Source organism: Phyllopteryx taeniolatus, chromosome 4 (genome assembly GCF_024500385.1).
Source record: "Phyllopteryx taeniolatus isolate TA_2022b chromosome 4, UOR_Ptae_1.2, whole genome shotgun sequence".
Taxonomy (NCBI): Eukaryota; Metazoa; Chordata; class Actinopteri; order Syngnathiformes; family Syngnathidae; genus Phyllopteryx; species Phyllopteryx taeniolatus.
In genome coordinates, this window is record NC_084505.1 from 33,112,758 (window position 1) to 33,130,363 (window position 17,606).

Here is a 17,606-nt window from a genome sequence, read left to right on the forward strand (position 1 = left end):
ATGTCGTTCAGATGTCATCCTTTATGCAACTCTAAATAGTACCTATGATGTGTTGTGATGTATTTTATATTTTTTTAACCGACTACTTGTGCGCTCTTCTGTTCCTGACTGCTCACACTGACAGCCATTAAAAAAAAATTATAATAATAAAATAATAAAATAATAATACAAAAACAAAAACGACATTTATTTATTTATTTGTTTGTTTGTTTGTTTGTTTGTTGAAGCTAGCATACTTTCGCGAGTTACGTGAATAACTGACTGGTTCTCAGTGAGTGGTCTCAAATAGAGAGATGAGCCTAATATAAAAGTAGCTTCAGCTATGAACGAAGAGCGTCAGCCATGTTTGTGCAGGTAACAGCGCACCTGCCTCCACTTAGCCGTTAACGAGATTCAGCCGGCGGCCTTCACGTCACGACGTGCCCTCCTCCTCCTCCTCCTCCTCCGCCCCAACGCGAGATGGCTCAGTCTCGTCGGGTCCAGCTCACCTCGTTCCCCTGTGACCTGCAGCCCTGTGCGGTCAACAGAACCGTCCTCGCCCCGAAGTCGCCGCCGGAAAGCGGTTGCGCTTCGGGCCCGGCGGCGGCGGACTGCGGCGGTTCGGGCTCGGGCTCGGGCTCGGGCTCGGGCTCGGGCTCGGGCTCGGGCTTGGGCTCGGACCGCCTCGTCGTCGCCTTGTTTGAGCCGGATGACCGTAACTTCACCGAGTTTAGCTACACTCAACTGCTGGAAAACAAGGTAAAACTACTCAAGTTTGTATTTTATTTTTTTCAAATGTGAAGTTAAAATAGTTCTGTCGTGATGTTATACTTCTAACATGTTGTGGTTTGTATAGGAAGTTTACTTGGTGTGCCATTTTGGAATCTTATCAACCGAAGTTCTTGATGACAATCTACACATTGATGTTAAATCAATATTTAATATTGGGGAATATTTGGGAAGTTATCGGGTAAATGTTATGTAACTTCTAAGAACTGTTTACTGTCTGAAGGTATCATGTGGTGCTGAACTCCTGGAAAGATAAAGTTCACAGTTTTGTGCATTTTAATGGAATTTCATCCCTGTTCTTAAAGAGAAGTGTAACACTTATTTTGGGAAACTGATAGAGTAGGTTTTGTTCCTAAAATTTTCAGAATACCTTATTAAAATAGATTATACCATTGGATAGGGGAGTGTTACATGAATAAAATGAGCCTTTGTTTGTAGGAATAGAATAAGGATTTTAAGACACTTTTTATGTCGAAAATCAACTCAAATTTTCTTGCCCAGTAATCAATGTAAATCATTAGGAAATGTGTGACCAAGAAGTTGACTCTTAGGTTGAAAAATGCCCAAATGTTTATGATTAGTTGAGACGAAAATGTGATAAACACACCCTTTTCCGATTTTTCAATGGCGGTCTCTGCTCGAACCATCTCATTTTGCGGGGCAAGCACATCAGATTTATGTCAAATTTCACGAAAAACAAAAATATGTCGTGAATCACCACCTAATAGTTTTCTATTGTCACCGAATCCTATGAACGTGAGATTTCATCTTTGTCAGAACCACAGAAAATCTCAACCGAATTGAAAATTTCACAGAGGAGGTGGTAAAGGGATTTCCCAACAACGTAATCTGAAAAGAGCAAGTACTACCTTCTGTGAAACTATACAAAGCGAAAACACGATTTTGGTTCACATGCCCGAAATCCGGCAGAGTGAAATGGAAAGAAAATGGTGGCCATTTTGGGGGATTTTGTAACATACCTAGATACAGGTTATTTAAATGTTGAGGCACAGCAAAAGTTTGGCTATTTTCAAAACAAACAAAATATTTTCACTAATTTCCGTGGGAAGACAAATCATTTCGATACCACAGCACCTCTACACATTACAGTATGCCCTTTTTTTTCCGTGGCGTAAAACGGCACCCAATAATGAGTACTAAAAATACCAAAAATGAACCCTTGACTCATTTTGGGGACGTTTATATCAAACGCAATGCGCAACATTTGAAACACGTGACTTTTGAAAATACAAATGTATTGTAATAGCTGCCCACTCTGCATGTGGGCCTGACATCAAAGATGAAAGAGGGCAAAGGGACATTTAAGCTTGAACATTGGCTCAAGTCAAGGAGTCTGTGTGCGCATTGATTTGGGCGTGAGTTGTAAGCAGCAGCAGCTTATGTATGAATGTGGGCTCCGTTCCTGCTCGTGGTAATAAAATGACTGAAGTGTATCAGCAATGTGTCATCCACATATGACAGAGCATGCCAATATAAAACACTTCATTTGCTCTCCCCCCTCTCTCTCTCGCCGTGTCCTAATAGGAGTTATAATATTAATTGTCAGCTTGTCAGTAGCACCTTGGCTTTAATATTTATACATGCACGTGACATAACAGCTAACTTCTGATTCCAATTCAAACAGAGGACAGTGGGACTGCCTTTGACCACCCTAATAATTTCCTGGCTAGGGCAAATGTTCACTAACAACATAAACAGTGAGTTACAATTACACATGGCAAAAATTGGGAATGTTAATCAGTTTAGTTTATCAGTTTATTTTTGAAAGGGGACAATGCAATTTCATAAAACACATGAAGTACACATGGTTAAAAAAGCCAGAATTAGCCAGAAGGGTAGTTTTCATCTGTAGTCCCCTGGCCATGATGTAAAAAAGCAGTAAAATACATCTACAAGACAATATAATACAGGATACATAATCAAACTATACTATTAAGAGAGAATAAAACCATAATTTGTTTGATCATAACAAAAAGACAACATAACATACTTGTCTTTTAGTGTTGGCAGCTATAGGTGTTAACTAGCCACATTTTCAGTTTTTTTGTGAAGGCCTTGTATGTTGTAAGCAGTTTAACCTCCTCAGGTACTGAGTTCCACTCACCAGCGCTCCTCACTGACCAGGCTGACTTACTGAAAGTGCTCCTGCGCAGAGGAATGAGACAGTCACCTCTGACAGAGCCTCGAGTGACACGCTCAGAGCTGTTTCTTTGGCTGATGAACTCAGCCAGAGGAGCTGGGGCCAAATCATGCAGTACTTTATAAATCAAATTTAAATCTGCAAATATGTGAAGACTGTCCCAGTTTAAAAGACTGTATTTTTTTAAAATTGCACAGTGATGATAGTGCCTTGTTTTTTTTATCCATCACTTTAATTACTTGTTTGTACAAAACTTCCAATGTTTTTTTTGCATTCTGACCAGCCTGGGACCAACTGGTTATGCAATAGTTAAAGTGACTAAGAATCATTGAATGCAGGTAAATTTTTGCAGCTTCAGTTGACATTTCATTCCGAATTGCATGAACATTTGTGAGGTTTAATTTGATATTTTTACACAATTTGTCAATATGGGCTTTAAAGGAAAGCTGTGAATCTATTATTAACCCAAGATATTTGTATTGGCTGACAATTTGCATTTTTTCTCCATTAACAAGTATGTCGGGGTCAGGTGATACTCTATTTGTTTTAGTGAAATACATGCCTACAGTTTTAGAAACGTTTAGCTGTAGACAGCACTCTTGCAACCAAGTTGTGACACAGGACATTGTATTAGTGAGTTTAGCAGCAACAGTATCTTTGGAGCGACCATGAACAAAGAAAACTGTCGTCTGCATACATTACGCACTCTGCTTCAGAGCAAACAGTGGGCAAATCGTTGATATAAAGACTAAATAAAAGGGGGCCTAATATTGATCCCTGAGGGACTCCAGAGGTTAGCCTAAGAGACTCTGATCTGCAGTTGTTAACTGATACAGATTGTGTTCGGTCATGCAGATATGATTCAATCCAGCTCACAGCTTTGCGAGAGAAGTTAAATTTTGAGAGCTTGGTAAGAAGAACAGAGTGATTTACTGTATCGAAAGCTTTCCTCAGGTCCAAGAACACCGCCCCTACATCTCCACCCTTGTCGAGAGAAGATTTTATTTTCTCAATGAAGAGGCATGTAGCCATTTCAGTGGAATGCTTGGATCTGAAACCAAACTGCATGGCGTGGAGAGAGGGGGAGCTGCTGATTAAGTAATGGACAATCTGCTCTGACACCCATTTTTCTGCAACTTTGGAAATGGCCGGAAGAATGCTTATAGGTCGGTAGTTATTCAGAGAAGTTGAGTCACCGGATTTAAAGACAGGGGTAACAATAGCAGATTTCCAGGCCTTTGGAAAGTGACCAGATGAAATTGAAAGATTAATGATTGAGGCAATAGGAGGAGCAAGAGTTGAACCTGGATCTTTGAGCATGCTCGTGTCCATTCCAAAAACATCCTTTGCCTTAGATGGTTTGAGTGAATGAATTAAATCGATAACTTTGGTCTCAGTAATATTTGTAATAGTAAAGAACTGCGTTGCAGACAATGCAGGGTATTCCTTCCTTTGTTTTACTGCAAACTTAGAAGAGTTTTCTGACAGATTCAATGAAGTAGTTGTTAAAAGCATCAGCCATCACTTGAGGTTCCGTCAGGATGTTTCCATTTAATTGAATTTGCATTAGTTTTGTTTTGTTATTTTGTGTATCACCCAATAGTTTTTTAATATAATTCCAGGTTATTTTTGAATTTCCCTTCGCACTATTCAGAGCAGTAATGAAAAAGTCAGCTTTAGATTTTCTTATTTCTTTCACTACCCTATTTCTCAGTGAGAAAGTGCTGTCTATTGTATCCTGATTTGACCGACAACTTCAAGGAATGATCGCGTTCTTTCATCAGTTTCAGAATAAATGTGTTTAACCAAGGCAGGCCATTCTTTCTAGCTTTTAGTTTAATTATCCGTGTAAATTGTATAATAATTTATTGTATTTTGTTGGCAAATTTAGAACAATCATCTAAATTTTTACCGGCGAGTAATACATCCCAGTTTACTTCTTGGATGGAATCTTGGAAATTTTGTTGTTCATGTTTTGGTAGCCTATTGGATTCAGTGGTGGCCAAGGGTTTGAAGCGCTTTTTATTTAATTTTCTTGTGACCATTATAAGATTCTAATCAGACAATCCTGTGAGCATATTGTATGACTTCAAGATCCTTTCTGGCCTATTAGTAAAGGCTAGATCAATCTGAGTTCGGGTGGAGTTTGTAATTCTCGTAGGGCCATTAATAACCTGAGTCATATCCATATCATCCATAACCCTTTTCAATTTTTTCCTAACTTTAACTTCCCAATTAACATTTAGGTCACCCATTACTATCACCTCTTTTGCAAGATTGAGTTGTTTCAGTAACATTTCCAGCTTTTCATAGAAAGCGGCATTTGATGAGGGAGGCCTATAAATAACTACAAGAATAAAAGACATTTGCTGTGACAAAGAAACAGTTAGTCCAAGAAATTCTAATCCATTCTCATCTGTAACATGTATTTCATTACAATTAAGTGTCCTTGGCATAAATCATAACGTGTCCTTGGCATAAATCATAACACCTCCTCCCTTAGAACCCTGTCTGTCGTTTCTAAACATTTTATAACCAGGTACAGATAGTATTGCTGAGGGCGAAGATTCATGGAGCCATGTCTCAGACAGGCAGAGGAAGCCAATATTTGAGTCAGTGATTGACCTGATCACTTTTCGTTAAAATTCTTCGTATATTTAAGTGTGCACAAAGAATGCCTTTTTGTTTACGTGTTGAGTCCCATATTAATTTAGAGTTATTAACGGTTTGGAACGCCCTCCATTTCCGGTGCTTTAGTATTGCGGGGTTTGGCAGCCCCCTGTTTCTTTTATTGGCAATGTTTGCATATAGCTTTACGCTGCCAGCTTCCGCATCAGCTGGCAGCGGTGGAGGCCCAGCCGTCGGTGGTGGTGGTGGAGGCCCATTGGCACACATGATAACACAGCAAGACAAGAAGAAACCGCGTCAAAAAGGTTGTTTGGAATCAAACGCCCAATATTGAGCCATTTTGACAAGAAAGCAGTTGAAGAAGTTGCGACTTTTGCGAGGACCAAGCAAAGCCCAATTGGCTGGCTGACTGTCGACAAGTTCCCAAATACAGAGTGGCGTCCAAACACCAGAAAGTTTACCTTGCCTGTGCGCGGCTGGGCTTCGTCTTCGACGGAGCCGGCAAATTCGGTCACTTCGTCCTTCGTGCGCCGCCGATGAGGAGCTCCCTCCGCCGCGGTGTAACCAACTAGCTGGCGGCACGTTAGTTCGGCGGCTAGCGAGGTTAACTGAGTAGAAAGAGGAGGACGCGTTTCACTTCGGCGGACTTCGAATAATAATGATATTAGTGTGTTGATAGAATTAGCTAGAAACGCCTGTGTATTCATGTTTTTGTTTTTCCAAGGTTTTTTTTTTATCATAGCTGCCTTGCAGTTCTGAGGTTTGGGGTTTAATTGCGGGCTCTGGCCTTCCTGTGTGCAGATTGTATGTTCTCAGAATTATCTTTATTTGCCAAGTATGTCAAAAACACACAAGGAATTTGTCTACCTGTGCTTGCGTGGGTTTCCTCGAGGCACTGGCTGACTCAAACATTCCAAAACCAGACTCGAAATTGGCCGTGTGTGTGTGTGTGTGTGTGTGTGTGATTGTTCCCCAGCGACTGACTGGATGTGGCACCCATTTGTGTATTTTGGTGATGAATATTGTTATTGTTGTGGATAATTCCTTTACTCACAAGCTCATCACCACGGTGGTTAAAATTGTCGACATGTGACAAAAATCTGGGCTTCCCGTGGTCAAATGTTTTCTGTCTTGGGGCTTGAAATTGTGGGAATCCAAAAGTCAAGTAGGTGATAGATTGAGACATGTAGCAAGTTCAAGGACTGTTTGAGTACTATTGAAGTCTTGACCTGTGCTATTGAAGTCTGACCTGCAAAAGTTCTTGACTGCTCACACGCTATCAAAACCCTTTTAAGAAGCAGAACAAAAACGATGAAGTCCAGCCGATGCTCTGCTTTGAATTGGAGGAGCAGAGGGAGAAGGTGCAGATGATTGACCTTGCGAGGAAGCTGGAGGAAAAATATGTAAGTAGCTGTCCTTACTTCCCGTTTGCCATCGTACTCCTCCTAAGAAGTCTTTTTGGCTGATGTGGACAGGAAAAACAAAGTTTGGCTTTATTGCAGGCAGTCAAAAAAAAGAAGGACCGGATTCAAGACTTGATCGATATTGGTTATGGTTACGATGATGAGGATTCCTTCATTGACAACTCAGAAGCTGTGAGTACTGTATTCTCAAATGTGGGAGCATTTGACCAACAATGTGAGAGCTGGATCAAGAAGTTTGCCGTTACAAATATAATGATTCATTTTTAATTGACACCACCGACAAGGTATTAATTTGTTTGCACTGCATCATACTGAGGTGTTCATGGTTTGCGCATCTCAATAAGGTAATTAATATTTCAGAAGCAGCTGTGTGATGCAGTGCATTTCTACGTGATAAAATTCAGATATTTTGCAGGAGGTGGGAACGTATGGCGACATGCGCGATGTCCCCTGAATTACAATTTGACATCAGTTCAGTCTAATAATAGCCAATTCTCACTCAACTCATTTTTGTCACGGGGCACATTGTAATTAAAAATTACCGCTCCAAGGCCTGTTATGACTGGAAGCATATAAATGTGTAGGGGCCTTGGGTTTGACACCTGTGGTGGAAACTGCGTCAGCAGGCTACGGGAGCCACTAGGGGATGTTTTTTTAACTTAAATTATCAAGGTGAAGAATGACATTCCATAGCAATAAGGCATTTTGTGTGTTATAATATGCTCAAAAACGGTCAAGAGTGTGCAGCGTGCATTTTTTTTTTTTTTTTTTTAGGAGAGTACATAAAAAAATATGCGCTCATTGAAAATTTGAATGTCTGAAATTGTTTGGAAAATCAGTGTTGGAAATATGCTTATTTTTCACCATGAAGCCTATTTAATTGCATTTACCTATGATGTGTAGTTAGTCAGATATTCATATTTCCAATTTTTGGGAGCACCCTGTACACTTTGGTGCTGAGTAACGTTATCTGTGATGTAGTTAGTTTTGATACAGATCTTGTATTGGGTTTTAAGATTGTACCCGTGAGTGTTCACACCTTGTGATTAAAAATATTTACATTGTCACGTGTCTGATGTAACATTGTCAGTCTAATGACATGTAGAAACTTCACCGTCATCTCCACAGTACGATGAGTTTGTGCCGTCCTCCATCACCACCAAATATGGAGGCTTCTACATCAACACCGGCGTGCTGCACTTCCGCCAGGCTTCTGACACGGAAACGGACGACGAGACCACAGAGGAGAGAGCGCACGAAACCTCCAAGGTTGGCCAACAGTCCCTTAAGCATGCAGTTCCTACAGTGGCGCCACCTTATTTAATCTGAGCAGGTACTGCAATGTTTGTGTTGACAAAGCTAACGACGGAAAAGTTGGAGATGCAGGCCTTTCATTCATCGATGGACACTGTGATGGTGTGACTATTCCAGATTATTCAGGTTGAAAAACAATGCAACATCAAAACTTGGTGCAACTATTAATCAACAAATAATCGAAACATAATAATTAATAGATTTGATCGACTGATCGTTTAGAACTTAACCTAAAATTGTCTAAATCCTCAAATTTTGGTCTTTGAACACTGAATATTATTTATACTTGTATGATATATATATATTGGAAATATTTATTAATTAGAATAGTAAAGCAGACTTATCTTTTTGTTTCATCAAAATAAGACATTTGCAAACATCTTTTACTTTGAAAAACAATTGTCAACGTTTTTACCTATTTTCTGACATTTTTCGGACCAAACCAGTAACTGAATCATAATCCATTGAGCTGTGCATTTTCTGCACTGTCAATTTGAAATAATGTCCTGTTTTTGAAAAAAGGGATGGAAATTTCTAAATTTATTTTAATCTGATTCATCAATTAATCGAATCGGCAGATTAATCGATTATTAAAATAATTGTTGCAGGCCTGATCAATCAATAAGGTTTGTGGCTAAAACTCAATGACTGGTGCAAATGTACTTTTTTTTTTTGTGCACACTTCAACTGTATACATATGTCAGGGTCAAATAATTTTCCGTTTGCCCCATGTGCAAATGTTTCAAAAGCAGGTCAGGCACTGTGAAATGACACTTTTTTTTTAATTTTATTTCTGTGCGCATTGTTGCAAGATAATTCTCTGGCGGGGGAAACCTCGTCATTGTCGTTTTGCTTTTTCTATAAGCGAAAGTGAGGAAAAAAATCAGTGGAAATCAGATTTTTGGTAAAAAATGAGTTAACTTATAGGTTCAATCGCACAGCGCCGCAACCTGCCATGTGACAAGACCTCCTCTTAATGTACAGAAACGTAAACGCAAAGACAGAAAAGAGATGCCAAAGATGAAAAGGAGTGAAAAACTTCCACACGATAAGAACGTCATCGATGCGAAGTCCAGGTGAGACTTTTAAAAGCTTTATTTGTGGCGTGTGTGTGTGACATGCAGTGGTTCTCCCGCAGAATCGCATCTGAGCTTGGAGAGGGCGAGGAGCTGTTGATGAAGAAGAAAAGGAAAAAAAAGGTGGCCGGCACGCTGAGCGTCACCAGCATGCTGAAGAAGTTCCGGCGTGAAAAGGAACTAGAGCGGCAGAAAACTGAGGGAGCTCATCAGCGGATGGCGGCCATCCCGCAAACTCCTGTGATGCCACTGTGCCCGGCGGACGCGGGCGGCGGCGGGGGCTCGGGACTGGGCGACCCGCTGCTCAGTTTGATTGGATCCACCAATGATCATGCTCTTCTCCAGGCCGCCAGCACGGTGGAGTTTGACATCGATTTGGACTGTTTGTTGGATGTCAGCGATGAGATTTCATCGCCTAAATCAACGCCGCAGTCTTTAACGCCTCCAAACCAGCCCAGAACAGAACATCACCACCTGTCTGGAGCCTCCTGTGACACAACACAGCCTCCAAGCAGGAAGATGGCCCATCCACAAACACCTCATTCGGAGTCTGTGCCATCTCTTCAGAGCGTCGTCCTGCCCGAGGGACTCCAACCTCCCCTGGAGGAAAGCATCAAAAGACTGATGCTGGCAAGTGCACCTGTGCTTTTGGCCACAGACACAATGATGTCACATGTTCTCAGCAATACAGTCCGGATGCCCACTTCCACACATTTTGTTTGTGCAGGCAGCCAAGACCGCGGAGGGAGAGTCCAAACTCAAGTTCTTCACCCCGGAAATCAACTCTGTCCTGCTGGAGTGAGTCCCACAGTATGGCAACAACACAACATTCAACATTCAGGGACAAAATATTTGTACAGCAGTGCCTTGAGAGAAGAGTGAGCAGACCCCCACCCGCCTCCCCCCGTACATGCAGTCATTTGTCTTTTTTTTTTTAGCTTTGACTTGCGTGCGCAAACTTGTGATGCATGCGTTGTGTTGGTGGTGAACTCAATTTAACTCCCTTAACAATAAGCAGTAGTTTTGCAAATATAGAAAGATGATTACAGTGGATACTTGTCGTTCGGCACCTGCAATTCACCTGTTCGGATTCTTTGGGGTGGTGTTCAGGGTTTTTTTTGGTTTTTTTGGGGGGGGGTTGACGGTCGGTGACAACTGTACCAGGGCCTTCAGCATTTGGGTGACTCCTGGCTGCCTGTGAGTGGGGCCTCAATTCAAAATAATTGTTGTACTGTGGGTATGGGTGGTCTGTGTGGTGACACTCTGCCTGTTTTCCATAACTGGTAGGAATGTTGTGTGCGCGCATCTGCTGCTGTTTTAAATGTGAAGAGCCCTTTCTTCAACGCAGTTAAAAGTGCAACTGGCTTTTCTCTCCATGAAATGCAGCAAGTATTGCACATAACTGAAACCACCACTGGTTCTATGCTAATCCTACCTATGCTTCAGGAGACCCTGAGATTACCAATTGTGTACTGCTTACTCACTTGTCAGTTGTGTTTATATTCAGCGTAGAGTGTCAATGTCGTGAGCACGGCAGCCAGTTACGCTCCCGAGTGTACACGCACCTGTCGTCCTTCCTGCCCTGCAGCAAGGAGACGCTCCTGAAACGTGTCAAGAAACTCAAGCTTGCAGTGAGTCGTTTGATTGATCCACACTTTTTGTTTTTCTAAACTGAGTGACTTCACCCCCCCTCCCTTCCTCCTGGCACAAAGGAAAGCCTTTCGAACGTGGAGGATCCGGTGCAGAAGCTGAAGGAGGCCATCGGGCGAGCCATGCCCGAGCAGATTACGTGTTTCAACCAACATTGTCAAGAATATGAGCAAGTCAAGACACTGAGGTGAGTTGTTTTTTTTAGAAAAGGCTTTTTTTTTAGGCACAGTGGAAGACTGGTTAGCACATCTACCTCACAGTTCTGAGGACTGGGGTTCAAATCCCGGCACCGCCTGTGTGGAGTTTGCATGTTCTCCCTGTGCCTGTCCCTGTGCGATGGCTTTCTCCAGGCCCTCCGGTTTGCGCCCACATCCCAAAAACATGGATGGTAGGTTAATTGAATACTATAAATTGTCCGTAGGTGTGAATGTCAGTGCAAATAGTTGTTTGTGTCCTGCGATTGGCTGGCGACCATTTTAGGGTGTACCCAGCCTCTCGCCCGAAGATAGCTGGAATAGGCTCCAGCGCGCCCGCGACCCTAGTGAAGATAAGCGGGACGGAAGATGAATGAACGAATGAAGTGCCCTTTTTATAAAGTATTCTAAGTACTTCTGACATAAATTTGGTCATGTGGGTTGTCAGGACGTTGGAGGATGGGAGTGACGTCAGGCAAGGTTGCCAAGGGAACAATGTGGAGGAGAAGGGGGTAAGAAGAGGTGGTCCAAAGAAGTTGTTTCAATGGAATGATGAGATCAGGTAATTAAATGAAAATTGTTTTATCTATTGTGCATGTGCAATATTTGTCTTAAGTACACAAAGAAAGCAGTATTGAAAATGGATGTATAGTAAACCCACAATATATCACGGTTCACACGTCCAGGTCCCAATATTGCAGATTTTTGGGGAAGTGTTATTACAGTTACTGTTTTTATACTGATTGTACAATATTTTTTATCCATTGCTCTTGTTCTCTCTATATTACTGTATATGTATCGTTTGAAAAGTGCTCAAAGACCTTGGAAATTAAATGCTGTATATGCTATAAAAGCATGCCTAGGGTGAATTTGATAAGGGTATTTCTATATCGCTGATTTTATTTATTGCGAGGGCTATCTGAAATGTAACCCGTGATGGAGGAGGGATTACTGTTTTGGAAAAATGTCATGGTAATCTGCATACTCTTGTTTTTAGTAAACTACACTCCATAATGAAAATAGTTTTTATATATTATGCATGTGCGATATTTTAATCTACAACCCCAATTCCAATGAACTTGGGATGTTGTGTTAAACATAAATAACAGAATGCAATGATTTGCAAATCATGTTCAACCTATATTTAAGATATTTAATGTTCAAACTGACAAACTTTGTTTTTAGCAAATCAATAACTTGGAATTTTATGGCTGCAACACATTTAAAAAAAAAAAAAAAAAAAAAAAAAAAAAAAAGGACAGGTGGCAAAAAAGACTGAGAAAGTTGAGGGATGCTCATCAAACACCTGTTTGGAACATCCCACAGCTGAACAGGCTAATTGGGAACAGGTGGGTGCCATGATTGGGTATAAAAGGAGCTTCCCTGAATTGCTCAGTCATTCACAAGCAAAGATGGGGCGAGGTTCACCTCTTTGTGAACAAGTGTGTGAGAAAATAGTCCAACAGTTTAAGGACTGTTCCTCAACGTACAATTGCAAGGAATTTAGGGATTTCATAATCTATGGTCCATAATATCAAAAGGTTCAGAGAATCTGGAGAAATCACTGTATGCAAGCGGCAAGGCCGAAAACCAACATTGAATGCCCGTGACCTTCGATCCCGCAGGCGGCACCGCATCAAAAACTGACATCAATGTGTAAAGGATATCACCACATGGGCTCAGGAACACTTCAGAAAACCAATGTCAATAAATACAGTTATGCGCTACATCCGTAAGTGCAACTTGAAACTCTACTATGCAAAGCAAAAGCCCTTTATCAACAACACCCAGAAACGCTGCTGGTTTCTCTGGTCCCGAGCTCATCTAAGATGGACTGTGGAAAAGTGTTCTGTGGTCCGACGTATTGGTCCATATTTCAAATTGTTTTGGGGAAATTGTGGATGTCGTGTCCTCCGGGCCAAAGAGGAAAAGAACCATCAGGACTGTTATGGACGCAAAGTTCAAACGCCAGCATCTGTGATGCTATGGGGCTGTGTTAGTGCCAATCACATGGGTAACTTACACATCTGTGAAGGCACCATTAATGCTGAAAGGTACATACAGGTTTTGGAGAAACATATGCTGCCATCCAAGCAAGGTCTTTTTCATGGACGCATCTGCTTATTTCAGCAAGACAATGCTAAACCACATTCTGCACGTGTTACAGCGTGGCTTCAGAGTAAAAGAGTGCGGGTACTAGACTGGCCTGCCTGCAGTCCAGACCTGTCTAACATTGAAAATGTGTGGCGCATTATGAAGCGTAAAATACGACAACGGAGACCCCGGACTGTTGAAGAGCTGAAGCTGTACATCAAGCAAGAATGGGAAAGAATTCTACCTACAAAGCTTCAACAATTATTGTCCTCAGTTCCCAAACATTTATTGAATGTTGTTCAAAGAAAAGGTGATGTAACAGTGGTAAAAATGACCCAGTCCCAGCTGATTATTTGCTAAAAACAATAGTTTATCAGGCGACTGCTTAGAGCGTCAGCCTCACAGTTCTGAGGACCCGGGTTCAATCCCGGTCCTGCCTGTGTGGAGTTTGCATGTTCTTCCCGTGCCTGCGTGGGTTTTCTCCGGCCACTCCGGTTTCCTCCCAAATCCCAAAAACATGCGTTAATGGGAGACTCTAAATTGCCCGTAGGTGTGACTGACTGTGAGTGTGAATGGTTGTTTGTTTGTGCCCTACGATTGGCTGGCAACCAGTTCAGGGTGTACCCCGCCTCCTGCCCGATGATAGCTGGGATAGGCTCCAGCACGCCCGTGAACCTTGAGGAGAAGCGGCTCAGAAAATGGATGGATGGATGGAATAGTTTATCAGTTTGAACATTAAATATCTTGTCTTTGTAGTGTATTCAATGAAATATAGGTGGAACATGATTTGCAAATCATTGTATTCTGTTATTTGTTTAACACAATGTCCCAACTTCATTGCAGTTGGGGTTGTAGATACAGTATACTAACCCTTCGAAAATAAATGTTTGCATAAATTGGTTATAAAATGTCTGATCATGTAAATCACAAGAATAAAGTCAACTGAAACTAATACCACTCAATTATTTTAATTGAAAATAATGTGTAAACATTCACAGGACAAAGAGGAAAAAGTGATCCTCTGGGCCACAGGTGTCAAACTCAAGACCTGGAAGCCAGATCAGGTCCACCACATCATTTATGTGGCCCGTGAAAGCAAAGCATGTGCATTGAGTTTGTTTCTTGGGGGGAGAATTGTCTTTTAAAAAGGTTTTTGTTTTGTTTCCAATACCCTTTTGAAATAAATTGAACAGTTCATACTGACTTTGATTTCAAAACTAGTTGGCCATCAATTTGTTGTAAATGTGTAATATGAGGCGATCATACATTTATTTGGGTTCACAGTCATAACGGCCCTCCGAGGGAAACCATAACTACGATGTGGCCTGCGACAAAAATGAGTTTGACACCCCTTCTCTAGGCTATGGATTCTCTGAGCCAACCTGGAGTCCAATCAATGAGCCAAGATTGGAGGTGTGGCTTAAAGCTGCTCTGGCCACTAGAAAACACACACCAGGTTAGAATTGTCTCCTGTCAAAAAGCATTGCGTGATGTGTACGATGCATCACTCAAAAGAGCTCTCAGAAGACCTATGATTAAAAATTGACTTGTTAAAGATGGAAAAGGTTACAAAAATCTGCAAATTGTCTATTAATGGAGAAAGTTCAGCACGTTTGCTTCTCTTCCAAGGAGTGGCTGTCCTGTAAAATTAACTTGCAAGAGCACTGTGCAGAATGATCAATGAGGTAGAAAAAGGAACGGTAGCCTATCAGTTGAAAACAGAAATCACTGGCACATGCCAACATTTCATTTGACAAACCTACCATACATAAACATTAAACAAGAAGGGGGTTCATGGGAGAACATCGAGGCAGTCGTTGCGGTCTTAAAAAAAAGTTACATTGGAATGAACACTTGGATGTTGTTCTGTAAACAGACAAAGCAAAAGTTGAATTGTTTGGAAGGAACACAGGAAAATGGCACAGCATACTAAAACATTCTTCTTCTGATTCTTCTCCTTCAAACCTGTGATGGTAGCATCGTGGTACAGGAGTGCTTTGCTACACAAGTTTATCAAGATATTGCAGAAGAACTTGAGGCCATCATCCAACTTTTGAAGTTCAAAAGATGACTGGTGTCGCAAATCAACAACAGAATGACTTCAGAAAAAGAAAATGTGTTCCCAGTCAAAGTCCTGACCTTGAACTGATTGAGATATTGTGGCATGGCTTCAAGAGAGCTATTCACACCAGACATCTCAGCAATCTTGCTGAACTGCAACAGTTTTGTAGAGAGGAATGGTCTAAAATTCATCCTGATCGTTTTGTATATCTGATCTGCAACTACAGGAAACGTTTGGTTGAGGTTGTTGCTGCCAAAGGAGGGTCAACCAGTTATTAAATCCAAGGATTTGCTTATTTTTTCCCCTGTGTCCTGTAACTGTTTATTCTCTAGAAAAATATGAAAAATAGTTTATGTGGTATTAGTTGAAGCAGACTATGATTTAGATGGTCAGACCACATTTTATGATCAATTTATACAGAAATGTAAGAAATTCCAAAGGGTTTACATACTTTTGACTCCCATTGTACAAATGTATAATGATCAAGATAAATAAACTAGACATTGTTTTAGCATTATTCCCAAATGTGGGTATATTTGACAAGGTTTTGTCTCTGGGTTGACTCGACTAGTCGATGCGTCTACTTTATCACTCTGCAGTGACTGTTAGAGCTTTACTATCATCACCTTAGTGTCGACTACAAAAAGTCATTCAATCCCTAAATCTGTCAAGTGTGGCAAAATGCAAGCCCATAATAGCCAGTCAAACCCCTGCAAAAGGGAAATGGGTTTATCAACTATCACATTTGAATATATATTTTGCCAAATGATAAATGTAAAAAAAACATGGCATTATAGGAAATTAAAATCCATATTTTCATGCAAAATGCTGTTTGACTGCAACATAGTGATCTAAAACTGTCAAAATGTCTACTTGATTAAATCATATACACACACTGTATATCTGTTTAAAGGCAGCCTAATAGTCATCTGTTTAAAGGCAGCCTAATAGTCATCTCTTTGTGGCGACTGCCTACAGGGAGGTGCTCTGTCACTTGCTGAGAGAAAAACTTGCACTGTTTCAAAGCAGAAAGGAAGGGAACCAGCATCTGGAAGACTACCTCAAGGCCTTGTTGGTCAAGGACATCAAACCTCTTTGGCCCAAAGGCTGGATGCAGTCCAGGTATACGATGAGTGCCACTGCTCGCTTACATTCATCAGTCTACTCTTCTGTGTTGCATTCAAGTGCATCTGTGCATTCAGGGTGCTGCTAAGTGAGAGCAGGAAGATATTGGGCCTCCAGCTGACGTTACCGTGAGTACATGCAGTGTCTTGTCAGTCTGACAGTTTCAGTCAAAACACTCAATGAAACTTTGTCCTATATCTGAACAGAACAAAGAGGTCCAGAACAGAAAAGAAGCAGTTGTCAATCGTTTCTCCTTCAGTATTGGATCAAAACACAGGACTGCTGCCACTCAAAGTAGAACCTCCTCATGAGACAGATTCGTTGGTTGAAGTTTCAAGCGCGTCCTATGTCACCGTGGCAGAAACCGAAGTGATCGTCTTGGATTCGGACTCTTCATCGCCGCCCAGCGATAAACCGCTGGCGATCCTCACTGACCAGACTCTCGCTCCCTTGCGCCCCCAAGAGCTCCTGGCGGCCGCCGTGGCCAAGTACAAAAGTTCGCTTCATAACTGGAGCTTGGCTAACGACAGCCCTCCGCCGCCGCCGCCGCCGCCTCAGTGCAGCCCGGTCAACTTTCCAGAAGCAGGTCTGTGTCACAGGGTCCTGCCAAAACTGCTGCAAGACTTAATGGGTACGCCTGTAGATTTTGGCCCAGATATACAAATAGACTGATGTCGTTTTGTAAACTCTCCAATGTCGTGTTTACACAAAGTAAGTAAAGATGTTCATTTCCTTTCAATAGCTCATATTATGTCACTTAACTCCCTCCACCCTCCTTAGATGATTTCCATGGAGATGGTCAGTAGCTGCAGTCATTCTTGTTACAGCTGTGGCGTCGGTCTTTTTTTTGTTTGTTTAAAATGCTTTTTTGTTTTAAAGATTGAATAAAAAATAGACTGTATTTTTGTCTCGATGAAACATTCATTGGAAAACATTTGAGATGTAGCAAATTTGACATATTTCTACCAACTTTAACCCAGTTATAACTTTAAAGACCCTGTAAAGTGAATTCAGATTAAGTTCTAAACATGCAGACTGAGAACTACTGTGTGTAGTACTCAATTGTGGAGATAAAGCATTAGTTTTTCACCATTCCAATTTTCCTGCTTA

At 41.4% G+C, this 17,606-nt stretch overlaps 1 protein-coding gene across 2 annotated transcripts; it reads left to right on the top strand.

Moving 5' to 3' along the window:
* Positions 1 to 323: 323 nt before the first annotated feature.
* On the top strand, positions 324 to 17,397 carry LOC133477278 (ubinuclein-1-like). Of its 2 annotated transcripts, none has more exons than XM_061771876.1 (13): positions 324 to 738; positions 6,853 to 6,960; positions 7,060 to 7,152; positions 8,110 to 8,250; positions 9,280 to 9,371; positions 9,434 to 10,005; positions 10,103 to 10,169; positions 10,879 to 11,002; positions 11,084 to 11,208; positions 11,664 to 11,777; positions 16,401 to 16,493; positions 16,574 to 16,624; positions 16,703 to 17,397. In XM_061771876.1, the coding sequence occupies exons 1-13, from the start codon at positions 460 to 462 to the stop codon at positions 17,166 to 17,168; spliced, it is 2,325 nt and encodes a 774-aa protein (XP_061627860.1). In that variant the 5' UTR covers positions 324 to 459; the 3' UTR covers positions 17,169 to 17,397. The 2 variants fall into 2 exon arrangements, with proteins under 2 accessions (XP_061627860.1, XP_061627859.1); XM_061771875.1 differs by having other exon boundaries at positions 325 to 738; positions 16,350 to 16,493.
* The last annotated feature ends 209 nt before the right edge of the window (positions 17,398 to 17,606 follow it).

Bases quoted from the DNA above. Each gene is read 5' to 3' on its own strand.
- LOC133477278 (XM_061771875.1), top strand. From the start codon at position 460: ATGGCTCAGTCTCGTCGGGTCCAGCTCACCTCGTTCCCCTGTGACCTG. The intron at 9,372-9,433 runs GTGAGACTTTTA...GTTCTCCCGCAG, and splicing joins GTCATCGATGCGAAGTCCAG to AATCGCATCTGAGCTTGGAG. The intron at 11,003-11,083 runs GTGAGTCGTTTG...CCTGGCACAAAG, and splicing joins TCAAGAAACTCAAGCTTGCA to GAAAGCCTTTCGAACGTGGA.